The sequence below is a fragment of the Pseudonaja textilis genome, chromosome 2 (assembly GCF_049901715.1).
Source record: "Pseudonaja textilis isolate UNSWEBS1 chromosome 2, rPseTex1.2, whole genome shotgun sequence".
In the NCBI taxonomy this organism is placed as follows: domain Eukaryota; kingdom Metazoa; phylum Chordata; class Lepidosauria; order Squamata; family Elapidae; genus Pseudonaja; species Pseudonaja textilis.
Genome location: NC_141991.1, coordinates 62,408,460 through 62,426,839, shown reverse-complemented (window position 1 = coordinate 62,426,839; position 18,380 = coordinate 62,408,460). Strand labels below are relative to the sequence as shown.

Below are 18,380 nucleotides of genomic sequence, written 5' to 3'. Positions count from 1 at the left end.
AAATAATTTCTACAATGTAGGAGAATGACAGGCAGAATGCTCGGGTATCAAAAGATAGAATTTACTGTATTGCATACTCAAAAAGAAACAAGCTTGAATGGCCTTTAATCCATTATAAATACTGAAAGGGCCAGCAACTTCTCCGTGGAAATAAAAAGCTGCATAGATCAATACTGAAGGGAAAGGCAGACACAAAGAGAATATCTGTATTGGATCAGTATATTCATTCTTATCTTGATAAGAAATCTCCCTGTTTGAATTGTGAATATAACTTTGCTTCTGTACTTGCATTCATTGTTTCAGACATACACCGTACAAATCTAAAACCAATGAATGGGCTTATTGGTCCAAGTAAACAGATAAAATATAACACTTCTTTCACTGCTTTGCACCTCATTTTGATATAGTTTCCAAACCATGATACTATGGTATCATTTCCAAACCATGATACTATGCTAATGGAAAATATTACAAGTAGAAATACATTCCACCTAATCAATCTGGTCACGTTGCCAATTTCAAAAGCCGATACAAAAATTTATGCCACCAAATAAAGACCGAATGCACCAATTATCAAATTAGACAAGAGGAAAACCTTCTAAGCACCAATTCCACCAGTGCTTTTTACAATTTTGTAAACAACAAACTAAAAGATTCAAGGTCCATCCCACCCCTGATAGGACCTAATGGTAAAGACTGCAATGACGACACCATTAAAGCCAACATCTTTAACACAGTTTTTGGCTCAGTATTTGTAAACAGCAATGGATCATGCCCAGTATTTCCTAGCCGAACCACAGATAACTACAATGATCTAATACATATCGATTTTACAGAAGACAATGTTGAAAAGCACTACGCAATCTAAAACCATCTCTATCTATTGGACCGGATGGAATATGTGCCTATTTCTTAAAAAGCTATCCACTGCCATAGCCAAACCTCTAAGCATAATCTTTGAAAAATCTTTCAGGACCAGTTCCTTGCCTAACCTATGGTCACAAGCCACAGTCATCCCCATCTTCAAAAGGGAGACCCTTGCCTAGTTGAAAATTACAGACCAATCTCCTTATGCTGCGTCACCTGTAAAGTCATGGAATCAATTATTAACCAATCCATCATCCTCCACTTAGAGACAAACAACCTACTCTCCAATAAACAATTTGGTTTCAGAAAAAAACTATCCTGTAATCTGCAACTCTTACACTGCAAAAACATATGGACTACACAACTTGATCAGGGCAAAACAATAGATGCAATCTACATAGACTTCTGTAAAGCCTTTGATTCAGTGGTACATGACAAACTACTCCTAAAAATAAAATCCTATGGTATCTCTGGACAACTGCATAACTGGATAGAAGCATTCCTGTCAAACAGACAACAAATGGTCAAAATTGGGAGCGTCCTATCAAATTCTGTACCTGTCAATAGTGGTGTCCCCAAGGCAGTGTTCTAGGACCAACTCTCTTCATACTCTACATAAATGACCTCTGTGATCATATTAAGAGCAACTGCGTTCTTTTCGCTGATGATGTAAAGCTGTTCAATACCACAGACAATACTGCTACCCTTCAAAAAGATCTTGACTGTGTATCAGAATGGCCAAACAAATGGCAACTTCAAATCTCAACAAATAAATGCTCTGTCTTACATATTGGCAAAAAAAATCCGAAAATAAAATACAAGCTGAATAGTCAAGATCTTGTTGATGATCCAAGCTCTGTAAAGGACCTTGGAATACTCACCTCTAATGATCTAAGTGCTAGAGCCCACTGCAACTACATAGCCAAAAAGGCATTAAGAGTTGTTAACCTAATCTTACGTAGCTTTTTCTCTGGTAATATCACACTACTAACTAGAGCATACAAACCATTTGCTAGACCAATACTCGAATACAGCTCATCAGTCTGGAACCCACATTACGTATCTGATATTAGCACAATTGAGAAAGTCCAGAAATATTTCACAAGAAGAGTTCTCCACTCCTCTACTCGTTGTAGAATACCTTATGCCACCAGACTTGAAATTCTAGAACTAGAAAACTTGAATTACGCCGTCTTCGGTCTGATTTAAGCATGGTATATAAAATCATACATTGCAATGTCCTACCTGTCAATGAATACTTCAGCTTCAACCATAACAACACAAGAGCACACAACAGATACAAACTCAAGGTTAACCGCACCAAGCTTGATTGCAGGAAATACGACTTCAGCAACAGAGTGGTCAATGTCTGGAATACTCTACCCGACTCTATAGTTTCTTCGCCAAACCCCAAAAACTTTAACTTTAGACTGTATACTATTGACCTCACCCCTTTCCTAAGAGGTCTGTAGGGGGCGTGCATAAGCGCACCAATGTGCCTACCGTCCCTGTCCTATTGTTTCTTTTATTTTTCTTATATGTACCCATTTCATGTATTCATAACTATGTATACACTTATACTTATTATCTTGTAAACAATTGACAAATAAATAAAATAAAAAAATAAAAAAATAAAACTATCCTGTCCAAACAACTATGAAGCAGACTGGGACTAAGTCCAAGCAATGTTTCTTTCTTGCAGAACTGGAATTGTCAAGATTTTTCTTTCAGTGAATATCATCCCTTTCACAGTTGGGTTGCGGGACTTACTCTATTGTACAGCTTCAGTCATAATTGTGATAGAATTTGCCAACATTCAAGAAGTTTGATGAGAACTAAGGTGTACAGGTTGTGATTAGAAAGAGGTAAACTTAACCAGGGGTGGGATTCTACTGGTTTGGACTGCTTCTGTAGAACCGGTTGTTATGATTCTGCACAGTTCAGAGAACTGGCAAATTGTGCCCCTGGCAGGCCCCGCCCCTCTACACCCACCCCTCCCAGTCAGTCCTTATCGCACAGGCATGACATCGCGTGCATGCCCGACATCACTGACTGTGTTCTCCCCCACCCAGTCACTCCTTAAGGTATTTCTTTTTTCCCCTCCCGACAATCAGCTGTCCCAATGATCAGCTGTGCCAGGATCCACCTCGCTGTCTTACTGCTTCACCCAGGAGGCTTCCCTGAGGCCAGGAGGCAAAAAGCGGGGTGCAGGTGTGTGTGTGTGTGTGTGTGTGTGTGTGCTGGTGTGCCCCCCTTGTGCTCCATTTTTTGCCTTCCTGGGCCTCAGGGAAGCCTCCTGGGAGCAAAAACATCCCCCAGGAGGCTTCCCTGAGGTCCAGGAGACAAAGAAATGGGGCAGGGTACAGAAGAAGAAGAAGAAGAAGAAGAAGAAGAAGAAGAAGAAGAAGAAGAAGAAGAAGAAGAAGAAGCCACGCCCACCCAGTAACATGGCCACATCCACCTAGCCACATCCAAAGCACATTCTAAATCAAATCCAAACATTGCACAACCCTAATATAAGCATAAGAATAATTTTGCTGCTGCATCAAGCCATGCAATCTCTTATGAAATAGACTTTCTTACAGTGACCAACTGGGAACCTTTCAAAAACGCATTTAGGACAAGTCAGGGCTGGTTTGCAGAACTGGGGGTCTATAAATATTAGACTACAATTCCCATTGGCTCAGCCAGCAATATCTCATAATCACAGCTTCTCTATTCTTATTTATCAGGTTTAAATATGAAGATCATATCACTGTAAACTGTACTCTGTAAAATAAATTGTGAAGAACATGCTATTAATTTATATTCATATCCCTCTGATCTTTGAAAAGGTCAGAGCAGTTTATATGATATTTTCATGCTGATATCTATTACTCAAGTATTCTTACACCAAGTGAGTCAGAGCTACAATTCCCAGAATTCCCAGCTATTTTAGAAATGAAATCTCAATCCATTGAAGTCTACCAAATTGGGGGAAAATGTCTTTTTGTTTTGTTCTGCTTAATTGAGAATTTTGTTCAACCTAGTAGATATCAAGGCAAGATAGAAAAACAGACATAGGTCAGATGATTGTGGAGCAGCACATGGCTGACCATGTCAGGGCTGATAAGGAGAGTTAAACCTTTTGATGATTTGAATAGGAGGCCACTAATAAAGACCATGGTAAAGTCAAAAACATCCCAAAAGTCAGTGGCAAATCTCTAATTATATAGCAATAGCACATAGACTTATGTACTGCTTCACAGTGCTTTACCGCCCTCTCTAAATGGTTTACAGCGTCAGCATATTGCCCCCAACAATCTGGGTCCTCATTTTACCAACCTTGGAAGGATGGAAAGCTGAGTCAACCTTGAACTCCAGCCTGTGGGCAGAGTTAGCCTGCAGTACTTCATCCTAACTATTCAAACAGATAATCAGAGTTGGAGGGGACCTTGTAGGTCATCTAGTCCAACCCCCCGCCCAAGCGGGAGACCCTACACCATTTCTGACAAATGGCAGTCCAATCTCTTCTTGAAAGTCTCAAGTGATGGCGTTTCCACAACTTTCGAGAGCAAGCTGTTCCATTGGTTGATTGTTCTCACTGTCAGAAAATTTATCCTTATTTCCAGGTTAAATCTCTCCTTGTTCAGTTTCCATCCATTATTCCTTGTCTGGCCTATACGCACTTTAGACCCCTTCCTCCCTGTGGCAGCCCCTCAAATATTGGAAGACCGCTATCATGTCTCCCCTGGTCCTTCTCTTTACTAGACTAGCCAAGCCCAGTTCCTGCAACCGTTTGTTGTATGTTTTAGCCTCCAGTCCCCTAATCATCCTGGTTGCTCTTCTCTGTACTTTTTCTAGAGTCTCAACATCTTTTTTATAATGTGGTGAACAAAACTGGATGCAGTACTCTAGGTGTGGTCTTAGTAAGGCTTTATAGAGTGGTATTAGTACTTCCCTTGATCTTGATTATATCCCTCTGTTAATACAATTTAGGATTACATTAGCTTTTTTGGCGGCGGCTGCACACTGCTGGCTCATATTTAGCTGGTTGTCCACTAAGATTCCAAGATCCCTCTCACTGTTACTGCTAGTGAGCCAGGTTTCACCCAGTCTATATGTGTACTTTTGGTTTTTCTTGCCTAAGTGTAGAACTTTACTTTTCTCTACATTGAATTTCATTTTGTTAGATATGGCCCAGTGTTCTAGTCTGTCAAGATCTATCTGGATCTTGAGCCTATCTTCTTGGGTGTTAGCTATTCCTGCCAGCTTAGTATCATCTGCAAATTTGGTAAGTTCCCCCTCTATTCCCTCATCTAAGTTGTTAATGAAGATATTGAAGAGTACTGGGCCTAAGACAGAACCTTGTGGCACCCCACTGCTTACTTCCCTCCATGTAGACTTAGACCCATTAAGGACTACTCATTGAGTACAGTTTGCCAGCCAGTTGCGAGTCCATCTAGTGGTGGTGCTATCTATTCCACTTTTTTCTAGCTTACTAAGAAGTAGGTTGTGGTTTACTTTGTTGAATGCCTTGCTGAAATCTAAATATATTATGTCCACAGTATTTTGGTGGTCTACTAATTTAGTCACTGTGTTGAAGAATGAAATAAGATTGGTTTGGCATGACCTGTTTTTAACAAACTCATGCTGACTGCTAGTTATTACTTGTTTCTAGAAATTGGCAGATCTGTTTTTTATTATCTTTTCCAGTATCTTCCTGGGTATTGATGTTAGGCTGATTGGTCTATAGTTTCCTGGGTCTGTTTTTTTTCTTTTTTGGAAAATGGGAACCACATCAGCTCTTTCCCAGTCCTATGGTAGTCCGCTCAGGTTCAGAGATTCTTGAAACTCCATCTGTTCCTCACACTCTTCCAGGGAAGAGATGACAACTGGCTTAGTTCCTGTGAATATAGATTAATAGCGCTACAGCATTGGTTTTCTCTGGCGCTTCACTGCCGGCTCTTCTATTGCCTGATGGTTCTATGCTTGCTACTAAATTTATAAAAAAGAGGGTCAAGAGAAGGTGAACAGAGCTTTATTTTTAAAAATTCTGTGATTTGTAGAAAAATGAAAGTGGTGTTAAATGCACTTGAAATGGACCCAAATTTATACAAGTCTCATAGATTAGAAAATGAATCCCACACTACTATCAATCTGACCCCATGTCAACATGTTTCACTTAATGTTTCATTTATCATCTGCTTGCCAGCATGAAATGACTTCAGTGTTTTATTTTGCTGCTTATTCAAAAATGTATAATAACAATTAATTGAAATGTGCCAGCAAGAATAGGCTTTCTTTTCATATTCAGAAATTCTGAAAAGTACTTAAGGAGCACCCTAGGATACAGAGAATCGAAGCAAAGTAGTTGTTATCCATGAGCAAGCAAAGATGTAGCGTGATCAGTTTTGACCATACTGAAGTGTATTATATATATAAAGAATTAATTACCATTGTACTTTCAGAATGTTTTTAATGCTGCCAGTTCTAAAAAGTACAAGGAACGAAAAAGAAGTAAATAGAAAGTAATATGAAAAATAAATATTTAAGGAAGTGACTTCCAATCTTTATAACAAGTATAAACAAACGTAATAACTCTTTATTCCATATGAGGTTACAACCAAATATCTCTTCTTCCTATAACTTGTCCTTTATCCAAATCTATAAATCATCAATTTTTCAATTCTGATATCAGGAAAAGGTCCATAAAGGAACTTAGAGCATGTCTAATTTTAGCCTTGGTCAAACAAACCAACTTTATATTGCTTCCTTTTACATCTAACAGTTTGATATTTAATGCATTCAACTGTCACTGGTCTCTGTTCAATTTTTTCCCATCCCAAAGGCTTCTTCAAAGCTTTAGCAAACCTGTTTTGTAAATTAAAAATTCCTTATTTATGTTTTTCTCTTGGTTTATCATTTATATTTCCACTATATTTTATAGGCATTTTCTTTATATGTTGCTGATTTTGTAATTTTATTATTCCTTGTCCAGACCTTTTCCCATTCTAATGTGATGCTACGTCCTATGTTTCTGCTCCAAGCTATGATGTTGCCTTTGACTACTTCCTCTTCTAATTCCATTTCTAATAAGTAATTATAAAATTTAGGTGTTTTTTTTTAATCTGGACCTAATAGGATTTTATCTAATTGTTGTGCCTTAGTATAAATTCCAAAATTTTTCTTGTCCTGGCTATATCTATTTTGAATTTGCAAATAACCCCACCAATCTACTTGTAGCCCTTATTCTTGGAGATCTTGCCATGATTTTAAAGTTCCTTGCGCATCAAGAAGGTCTTTGTATTTTATCATTTTATTAAGATCTAGATTATTTGGATGTATCATCGCCTCCATCGTTGAGATCCAGATTGGGATTTTTAAATAATGTTTTTTTTTATTTTGTTCCAATTAGCCAATAAGGAATGTCTAACCATATGTCTATGGAAATACTTCTGCTTAATTTTTCCAATGTTCCATAAAAATGTGTGCCATCCCCTCTGTAAATCATGGCCTTCTAAAAATAAGATCCTTTTATTCGACAGATTTACCCACTCTTTCAACCAAAGTAAGGAGGCTACACTATAGTATAATTCCCAATTTGGGAGTGCCATACCTCTGCTGCTCTTCATATCTTGCATTTCTTTTAGGTTTATCCTCGGTTTTTTCCCTTGCTAAATAAATTTGGTAATTATCTTGTTAAGTTCCACAAAGTAATTTTTATGTATTTTTATTGGTATTGTTTGGAATAAGTAAATAAATTTGGGCAGAATGTTCATTTTTATAGTGGCAATCGTCCCTAATAAGGAGATTTGCAATTTAACCCATATCTCTAAATCTTTTTTGACTTGCTGTAATAATTTATTATAATTATTTTCCATTAGAGTTTTGCATTGAGCCGTCAACCAAATTCCTAAGTATTTAACTTTTTTTACTATTTGCAATCCCATTATCCTTTCCAATTTTAGTTTTTGTTTTTCTGTTAAATTTTTAGTTATTAATTTCATTTTTTCCCTATTAATTTTAAGTCCTGCAACTTCCCCAAATTGATCTAACTCTTTCAATAGTTCTTGACCTGTTTCAATTGGTTCCTCTATGAAAAATACCATACCATCCGCAAATGACTGGAGTTTATATTCTTTTTTAATTTTTAGTCCTTTTATTCCTGGGTTCTGTCTAATTCATGTAAGCAATGTTTCCAAAGATAATATGAAAAGCAGGGGAGATAATGGACATCCCTGCCTGACTCCTTTCTCTATTTTTATTGAGTGCGTGTACTCTCCATTAATTATAATATTCGCCTTTTGTGAATCATAAATTGTAGTCATGGTGTTTTCAAATTTAGTGCCTAAATTCATATTGTAAATTTGTTGGATTAGGAATTGCCAATTTAGATTGTCAAAGGCCTTCTGTGCACCCAAGAATACAAGGGCTATTTGTTTTTCCGGAAGGGCTTCGTAGTATTCCAAAACATTTAATACTATTCTTAAATTGTTCCTAATTTGTCTATTGGGAAGAAATCCGTTTTGATCTTTATGTATATATTCATTCAATATTTTTTTCAATCTATTTGCTATAATTGTGGTAAATATTTTATAATCAGTATTTAACAGGGAAATTGGTCTAGAATTTTGTATAAGTCGTAAATCTGAATCCTCTTTCGGAATCAATGATATCAGTGTCTCCTTCCATGAATCTGGCATTCTTGCTGCTAGTAGGATCTCATTATATACTTCCACCATGAGAGATCCTATTTGTTCTCCTATTTTCTTATGAAGTTCCCCTGGTATCCCGTCGGGTCCTGAGGTTTTATTGTTCTTTTAGTTTTCTATTGCTGCTTTTAACTCAGGCCACGTAATATCTCTAGTTAACATTTCCTTCATCTCCTCCTTGATTATTTTATCTTTAGTAATACCCAAATAGTTTCTTAACATGTCCTCATTTACCTCCTTCTTTTTATAAAGATCTTCAAAAAAAATCACATGCAATTTCTTTTTTCTGTTCTATCCCTTGTTGGGCATCCCCATTCTCATCTATTAATTGGTAGATCAAACTTTTTTGTTTTTCTTTTTTAAGTTTATAGGGCCAACCACCTTCCTGGTTTATTGGCCTGTTCAAAAAATATCTGTCTGGCTATATTCGACTTTGAAACCATTCCTTCTTCTTCAATTAAATTTAATTTATGTTTAGTTATTATCATCTTTTTTTTCAATTTACAATCTTCTGGGGTGTTTTGCAGTTGAATTTCTAATTCTTTGATTCTTTGTTCTAATTTATTTTGTTGGGCATATTTTTCTTTATTTCTTTTAGCAGTGTATGATATCGTTGTGCCTCTTATTATTGCCTTCATTGTATCCCAAATATTCTGTTTCATAGTTGCCTCATTATTATTTTCTTTTAAAAAATAGTCTAATTCCTCGTCAAGTTTATTCATAAATTCTTTCTCTTTAATTAGCTATGTATTTAGGGTCCACCTTTTCCTTGGTTTCTTCCTGCCTTTCTGCACTATCTGAATCGGGTTGTGATCTGCGCATTTGGTAAAATTTCAATCTCTTTTAATTCATTTACTAACTCACCATTCATCCACACCATATCGATTCGTGTCCATGATTGGTGAGGGTTGGAGTAAAATGTAAATTGCTTTTTCTTGGGGTTTAATTTCATCCACATGTCTATCAAATTTAGTTCAATCATCATTTCTTCACATGTTTTTGGTAGTTCTCTTTTTTTCTTCTTTTCCCCCCCACTACTGTGATCTTTCTGGTGGTCCACAATAGCATTGAAATCCCCCAAGATGCAAATATTCCTTTTATCTAATTCCACTAATGTCCCATGTAATTGTTTAAAAAATTCCTTTTGGTTATCGTTAGGGGCATAAATTGCCACTAGTAGGATTTGAATTGATTTAATCCAAATTTGTAACACCAGAATTCTTCCATTGGGGTCTATCCAAATTGGCTCTGCTTCCATATCGTCTTTCACATATACTGCTATCCCTTTCTTTTTCCTAAAATCTGCTGGCGACATACACAAATTCCCTAGCTTGGGGCATTCTAGATGGTTTTCTTCTTCCTTCCTTATATGAGTTTCCTGTAAACATATTATATCTGCATTTTGTTTAATTAATTTAGTTAATATTCTTTTCCTTTTTATCCTAGAGTTTAGGCCATTTATGTTAATTGATAGTATTTTCTTTTCTTCATCCATCACCTAATTAACTCTTGCTCTTTTTCTTGTAGTTACCCCTGTCTCTCTTTGTGGCTGATTGTGCGACTTTGGTTCTTCTCTCTCTTGATGTTGTTTGTTTTTCAAATTCCTATAATTCCCATCTCTATTTTTTTGATAGTCTTGGTTGTCTTGCGAATTCATTTCTAATTCATCTCTACTACTCGATTCTTCATGGCCTATCAATTGTTCATAGAATTATTGGGCTTTTTCCACGGAGTCTACTTTAATTTTCTTTCTTCCCAAGTGATTAGCATTCCCTCTGGGATTAGCCATCTGAATATGATACCTTTTTGGTTTAATTGGTTCACCAAGAATTTATAATCTTGGGATTTGTTTAAGCACCAAGATTTCTTTTCCTTTGTATGTAATTGTTTCTTCTCTATAAATTTTGTATATAATATCTCGAACTTTCCTTCTGGCAAATCTCACAAGGACCTTTTTTGGATGTTTATGTCATCTTGCGTAATTTGTGCTCACTCTGTATACTTCATTAACTCTTTCAGGATATCATCCTTATCCTTTTCCAATAGGTCTGCTAATATTCCTGCCATCACTTATTCTAAGTCCTCTTCTTTAGATTCCATTATATTATGGAATCTCAGATATGCTGCAGCCTTGTCCATTTCTAGATATACCAAGGAGTCATCCATTTCTTTACTCACATTTCTTAATTGCTCACCAACCATTTCCAGCTTCTTTTCTGTTTGTTCCATTCTTTTCTCAACCTCCGTTATTGTTGATTCATTCCTTTCTAGTGCTTGCTGTATTGTTTCAATTTTTTGATCCAACTTTAGGATGTCTAATTTCATTTCTGCCTTTAAGTTTCCCATCTCTTCTTTTAGTTCATTTGTGTCAGCTCTTGTTTCGGTATGATTTTTCACCATTATTTCCTGAAGCTTCAGCATGGACTCTTGTAAAGTAAGAAGGGTCGATTGAATATTAGCATTCATGATGGTAGGTTGTTTTTCTCCAGGTAGAATTTCTTCAATTGTCTTTTGTGCCATCACTGAGGTTGATGGCATTGGACTTGTTTGTATCGAAGAAGTCTTCTTTCCAGTTTTAAGCATTGTGTTAGTGACAGAGGTCATTTCTTGTAAAATTTGTTTTTGTTTTTGTATTATATTAAATATATTGTCCCAAATTAACATTCACTATTGAGACATATCAACTATAAATAGTTGATAGCCAAACCTCTAAGCATAATCTTTGAAAAATCTTTCAGGACCAGTTCCTTGCCTAACCTATGGTCACAAGCCACAGTCATCCCCATCTTCAAAAAGGGAGACCCCAGCCTAGTTGAAAATTACAGACCAATCTCTTTATGCTGCGTCTCCTGTAAAGTCATGGAATCAATTATTAACCAATCCATCATCCTCCACTTAGAGACAAACAACCTACTCTCCAATAAACAATTTGGTTTCAGAAAAAAACTATCCTGTAATCTGCAACTCTTACACTGCAAAAACATATGGACTACACAACTTGATCAGGGCAAAACAATAGGTGCAATCTACATAGACTTCTGCAAAGCCTTTGATTCAGTGGTACATGACAAACTACTACTAAAAATAAAATCCTATGGTATCTCTGGACAACTGCATAACTGGATAGAAGCATTCCTGTCAAACAGACAACAAATGGTCAAAATTGGGAGCGTCCTATCAAATTCTGTACCTGTCAATAGTGGTGTCCCCCAAGGCAGTGTTCTAGGACCAACTCTCTTCATACTCTACATAAATGACCTCTGTGATCATATTAAGAGCAACTGCGTTCTTTTCGCTGATGATGTAAAGCTGTTCAATACCACAGACAATACTGCTACCCTTCAAAAAGATCTTGACTGTGTATCAGAATGGTCAAACAAATGGCAACTTCAAATCTCAACAAATAAATGCTCTGTCTTACATATTGGCAAAAAAAATCCGAAAATAAAATACAAGCTGAATAGTCAAGATCTTGTTGATGATCCAAACTCTGTAAAGGACCTTGGAATACTCACCTCTAATGATCTAAGTGCTAGAGCCCACTGCAACTACATAGCCAAAAAGGCATTAAGAGTTGTTAACCTAATCTTACGTAGCTTTTTCTCTGGTAATATCACACTACTAACTAGAGCATACAAAACATTTGCTAGACCAATACTCGAATACAGCTCATCAGTCTGGAACCCACATTACGTATCTGATATTAGCACAATTGAGAAAGTCCAGAAATATTTCACAAGAAGAGTTCTCCACTCCTCTACTCGTTGTAGAATACCTTATGCCACCAGACTTGAAATTCTAGAACTAGAAAACCTTGAATTACGCCGTCTTCGGTCTGACTTAAGCATGGTATATAAAATCATACATTGCAATGTCCTACCTGTCAATGAATACTTCAGCTTCAACCATAACAACACAAGAGCACACAATAGATACAAACTCAAGGTTAACCGCACCAAGCTTGATTGCAGGAAATACGACTTCAGCAACAGAGTGATCAATGTCTGGAATACTCTACCTGACCCTGTAGTTTCTTCCCCAAACCCCAAAAACTTTAACCTTAGACTGTCTACTATTGACCTCACCCCTTTCCTAAGAGGTCTGTAGGGGGCGTGCATAAGCGCACCAACGTGCCTACCGTCCCTGTCCTATTGTTTCTTTTATTTTTCTTTTATTTTTCTTATATGTACCCATTTCATGTATTCATAACTATGTATACACTTATACTTATTATCTTGTAAACAATTGACAAATAAAATAAAATAAAAAAATAAAAATAAATGGCCACTATGCTAATTAATATATGTTACAGGATTAACCTCTCTCATCAATATATATATTCTCCAGAACACTTTTACAGCTAATTTCTAAATCAAATATATGGATTTGTAGATCTTGATAATATATCAAATTCCTCTATTTAAATTTAAATACTATTGACCTCTCTCTCCTATAGTGCTGTAGAATCCCAAATCTCAAAATAGTGTTATAAAATAACATTTCAAATATTTACAAATCTAAATATAGATATATCAACCTTACTATACAATAATTAATTAATCCATAATAATCACTATTAATCACAATTAATTATTTAATTCAATCTACTCAACGCCTATAGTCAAATATCTATACCTAAATAATTAATTATCACCTCCCTTTTTTATGTGTGTTATAACCAAATATAAACTACAATATTACTAATATATCAATTAAATATATATAAATTATATTTACCATATTCAAAAATCAGTTAAGTTGGCATCAAGAAATAATTGTTGCAATCCGCAAATTTAAATGCTTAAAGTGTCTTAATATAATTGTTCAGTTCTTCAAGATTCCTTCACCGAGCGCACCGGAAGTACAGAGTTGCTGAGTAATGTCTCTGATTTCACTATCTCACCACACTTTCCACTGTAGCCATTTCTCCTTTCGTTTAAAAGTTTTACAAGTCAATTTTTAGATTCAAATAGTCTCTTTCTTTAATAAATCTTCTCCACTTACTACAGCTCCAGTCCAATAATCCAAAAGGAGACCAGTAAATTATTCAGTTTCGTTTGTGGAATATTTAAAGTTGTAATTTAATTCTTCACTTCAAGTCTCCCCTCATCTCAAGTTCGTCCTTCCAATTTTCCCCAAAGTCCACGATTCAAATCCTTCAAAGTTCCCTTAAATTAAATTGATGTTCTTTCTTTCTTCTTCTTTTTCTCTCCCCCAATTATTATCAGTCTCTCAGATCCCTCCGATTCTCTTATCTTCTCTGTCCAATTGCTCGCATCCTTACCCTGTTCCATCTCATGAGCCCTTTCACTTTCGCCGCCACTTGTATCTGCTTTGGCCGCTGTTTTCGGGCTTCGCTCTGACTAAGATTCTCCAATATTCAATGCTCAATCAGGATCGCAAATTCTTTCACTTGCACTCTTCGTTCACCACAGTCTGTCACTCACTCACTTCCTCTTGTATGCAACGATCAAGGCTTTAGGACCGCCATTACTGACAGTTTCTTGTTGTCGGTCTCTCTCAGGGTTTCACATCACAATTAGAATCACCTTTTCCACGCCGTGACTTGAGTCTCCCCACACTGGCATGCTTCTCTACAAGATGTGTGCACCCCTAAGGGTCACTCCAACAGCAGGAGGAGATAGCATGAAACCCAGGGCGAGCTTAGCACCTCCATTCGCCCATATCTCATCATCGGAAGTCCCTCTTCATGTGGCTTTTCAGAGTCGTTATTCTGAAGATCTCTAATTAAGCTAGTTAAATGGCAGTTTCTGAAAATGATTAGAAAGTGGGGTTAACAAATATGGTATCCTTAAAATGTTCTGTCTCAGTTGTGAGTATGATGGCTGAACCCTTCATCTTCTAACTCTCAGAGCTGCAGGACACCACTATCCTGTGGATTTCTCATGAGAAGCATTCATCTGGAGCACATGTGGGTAATCTCTCATCCTTTCCTTGTCTGGAGAGATTCCATAAAACCAGTTCTTTGGTCTTTGCCACAGTTATTGTCACTACCTTTTTGGAGATGTGCTAGTTCCACAGACCTCCCCTGAAAGTCCTAAACAGCTATTATTCCAAAGGTTTGCTAGGATATGAATGCACTCTCCCAGAAATAGCAAATACATCAGTGGAGTGTTTCTGGATCTGGTTGTTTTTGGTTTCTCAGATTAAAAGTAACAAACAGAAGTACTGTTTTCAGCTGCTATTATCAGCTTTGGATGTTCATCACCTGTGTCCCTATCTAAAAAAAAAGATTTTAACATTGTGGTTCATTAGTATAACCTCCATGCTTAATTATATTCCTCTTTATATGGGGCTAGTCCAGAAAACTCAGTAGTACAAAAGTTGACAGCACAGTTGTTTGTGGGACAAGTACAGAGGAACAATGTTACATCTGTGTTAAAAACTCTGAAATGGCTGCACTTAACCTCTGGGCAAAATACAGAGTGGTCAGTACCTTTAAAGGCCTATGTTCAGGCTATTTGGACCTGAACCATGCTTACTGAGATCATTTGATGAGATATTTGAGAAGATTGTGTTTGGGTCTACAGAGTTGAGGGCTTAACATCTTTATCAATGGTAAAATCCCTTAAAACATATATTTTTGAACTGGCTTTTATTTAATACTTTGTTAATTTGTTTTATTTGTTACTTGAACTGTTTTAAGATGTAGATTTGTTCATTTTTATTGTAAATCACAAAGTAACTTCTGTAGTTGGAAGTATATTAAGTCAAATTAAGTTAAATTAAATAACATTTTCTGGAGTAGCTCTTTTGTGTTAAAACTATTTGAATTGCTTTTGAAAAGAATAATTAAATGGTTGTCCTAGATAGGCATGTTATTTGGAAATTAAAAACCATCACATGCCATTACTAGTGAACTGAGACTGAAACAGAGATATTTGTATACTGGATCCAAAGAATCAAGCTTGAAAGAAGGGCTGTAACTCTGTGGTAAGAATGCAGGATTTGTGTCAGTACCAACATTTTCTTCTTTTAAAAGTGGATAATCAGCATTTAGCAGACCTCATTGAAGAACTTGCTATAAAGCATACACTGCCTTATTACTACATAAGCCTGTATTGGAAGGCTCAGCTAACAGTGAGCTCTATGAACAAATACAATGGAATGTTATGTTTACATAAATACATTTGTATCATAAACTTGGCTTGTCAACCAGACCATGCAGGTTTGGTTTGAACAAACTTTATTTTTATATACTGTAAAGAGACATTAAGTCAAAATATATGAAGAGAAGAGTACCAATAAAGGAGAATATTTGTAGCTTAAGGTTGAAATGTGGGGTCCTTGATGCTCTCTAAGCTTGCTTGTTTTCTTGTAAACGTTTCATTACCCTAACTAGGTAACATCATCAATGCTAGTAAGGAGTGCTGTTTGCTATCAGTTTATATTCTGCTCTCTTACCTGTCTGGGTGGGTGATTCTTAGAGATTCTTAGAATCTCTTAGAGATTCTTTGGTTGGGCTATTTACTGACGGCTCTTTGGCAGTTTCTTGATTGGATTATTGTTTATTTGATTGTTGATCTGAAGTTAACCTTGAAGTTATTCTATGCTGATCTGAGTGCTGGTTAGTGCTGGAGTGGTGCTGGAGTCTTTTTGTCCTCTTTTGGCTGGTTGATTGTCTCTTTTGCATGTTTATAGATGTTATTAATGTCTATGTGTCTGTTGATGGCTGATTTGTCAGAGTGCCAGGCTTCTAGAAATTCCCTGGCATTTTTAGACTTGGCCTTATCTAGGATAGTCACGATAGAAACTATGGTTAAATCTGTCTATGTGTTGTGAAATTAAAGAATTTTTGCCATGTCTTCTGATTGCCATTTGGTGTTCACAGATGCGTTCTGCCCGTCTTGTCTGTTTGTCCTACATAGTGGCTGTTGCTGTTCTTACATTGTAGATTACTCCTGTTTTTTCTTCTGGGGTTGCTTGGTCTTTTGGTTTGCTTAGGATATTTTGAAGGGCTTTATTTGGCTTGTGTGCTATGCTGATTCCCTGTAGTTGTAGGAGTCTGTTGGTAGTTTCTGAAATATTCTTGATGTATGGCAATGTAATTCTTTCTATGTTTTGTGTTGTCCTCAGAAATTGTGGGAGCGCTATCACTTGAGATTTTCAAGAAGAGATTGGACTGCCATCTGTCAGAAATGGTGTAGGGTCTCCTGCTTGGGCAGGGGGTTGGTCTAGATGACCTACAAGGTACCTTCCAACTCTGAATATCTGTTATCTGTGCTGTATTGGGTTGAGTGGTCAGGGACTTTTTGATAAAGTTGTGTGGTATCTATTTTGTTGGAATGTGTTGTATAGATACTCCATTTCCTTTTTCTACCGTTCTGGGTTGCTGCAATATGTTTGGGCTCATTTAAATAAAGGCCTTCCACAGCTTTTCTTGTGAGAGGTTGGTTGTTGCGGGTTAGTATGGGTGGGTTTTTCTGTAGACTTGTGTTTCTAGTTTGCCATTGTGGTTTCTGCTGATCAGGATGTCCAGGAAGAGTAGCGAGTTGTGTTTTTTTTTCTCCAGTAAGAGAAGAGTTTATACTGGTTTCCAAAGAAGAGACCACTTTGATCCTTGAATGAAATATTATTCATTGTTGAGTGAATAATTGTTTCCATCAAAGCAATTGGATATTATAAGTTTTTCCTTCTTTTTCCAGAAAAACGAATGGCTATGTTTGAACTGCCAAACTCAGAGGCTACTAGAAGGAAGCCTGGGAGATCCTGCTCCAATGCCACTGCCCACTTCAAAACAACAGCCAACTGGATCCCCCCGGCACCAAGCTGGAGGTCAGCAACAGAGAGGAGCCCAGCACCATGAACCATCAATTGCTAAAGACAGGCAACCTGCACATTTCAGGACTTCAGAACAAAGCAAGTTACCAATTGCCACAGTCCAAAAAAAAATGCCTGCTGCTCCATCTGAAGAAAAGCCACTGCCCAAATTAGCTGAAGAGTCTCCAAAACCTTCTGAAAGTCCATTGTCAAAAGAGAAAATTGCAGCTTCGAAACCAGAAAGAGATATCAAAGACAGCACAGTTGTATCTGAATCTCAGAAAGCAAGAGAGCAAGAGGTAAGCATTTTGTCATTTAGCAATGTATGAAAGTAGATGGTGGTGTGAGGTGTGTTTATTTTTATTTTTTTTATTTATTTGATTTGTCAATCATTTACAAGGTAATAGATATAAGTATAAACATGAGTAAGAATACAGGAAATAGGTATGAATAAATGGGGACAATAGGACAGGGACAGTAGGCACGACAGTGTTTCTTAATAATCTCAGCAGCTTGAAAATGTGTGACTGGCCTGAAGAATTCTGGGAATGGAAATTCACACATCTTAAAGATCCTAAGATTGAGAAACCCTGAACTAGTAAGGAATTTTAGGACAAGTTACATATCAGATAGACTGAATTCTATGATGTAGATCATAGGATTCATCATGGATTAAAGCCTAAACGAGTTCTTTTTAAATATACACATATAAAGGAGATAAGTTTTTTGTTTTCCCTTGCTGGGTTTTTAATCATCCTTAGCTTTCAGAAAATTTTCAGCATCTCAAAACTTTCTTGTTATCTCCCTGAGAAATATCCCTTCCAACACGTTCTGTTTGCAAATGTGCTAATCTCAGAAATATATATAATTAGTTTTCAAGCCTCTTCTGATCTGATGAATAAATAAAGCATGGCAATATAGTTTACAGTTATAGGGCATATTTACTGTACATCATTTTGTGACAAAACATTCACAATCTAAATGGAAGTTTTGCTGGATCTGAGCACAGCTTCATCATTTTGTATAAACTAGCTAGTA

General features: G+C 36.6%; 1 protein-coding gene across 4 annotated transcripts in view; it reads left to right on the top strand.

Moving 5' to 3' along the window:
• The window catches only part of BSN (bassoon presynaptic cytomatrix protein), a 237,927-nt gene that overhangs the window by 183,859 nt on the left and 35,688 nt on the right, over window positions 1-18,380 (top strand). For all 4 annotated transcript variants that reach the window (XM_087924083.1, XM_087924086.1, XM_087924085.1 and 1 more), the window contains exon 4: window positions 17,228-17,641. In XM_087924083.1, the coding sequence (XP_087780209.1) occupies window positions 17,228-17,641 (414 nt within the window). The remainder of the gene's footprint in view (window positions 1-17,227; window positions 17,642-18,380) is intronic.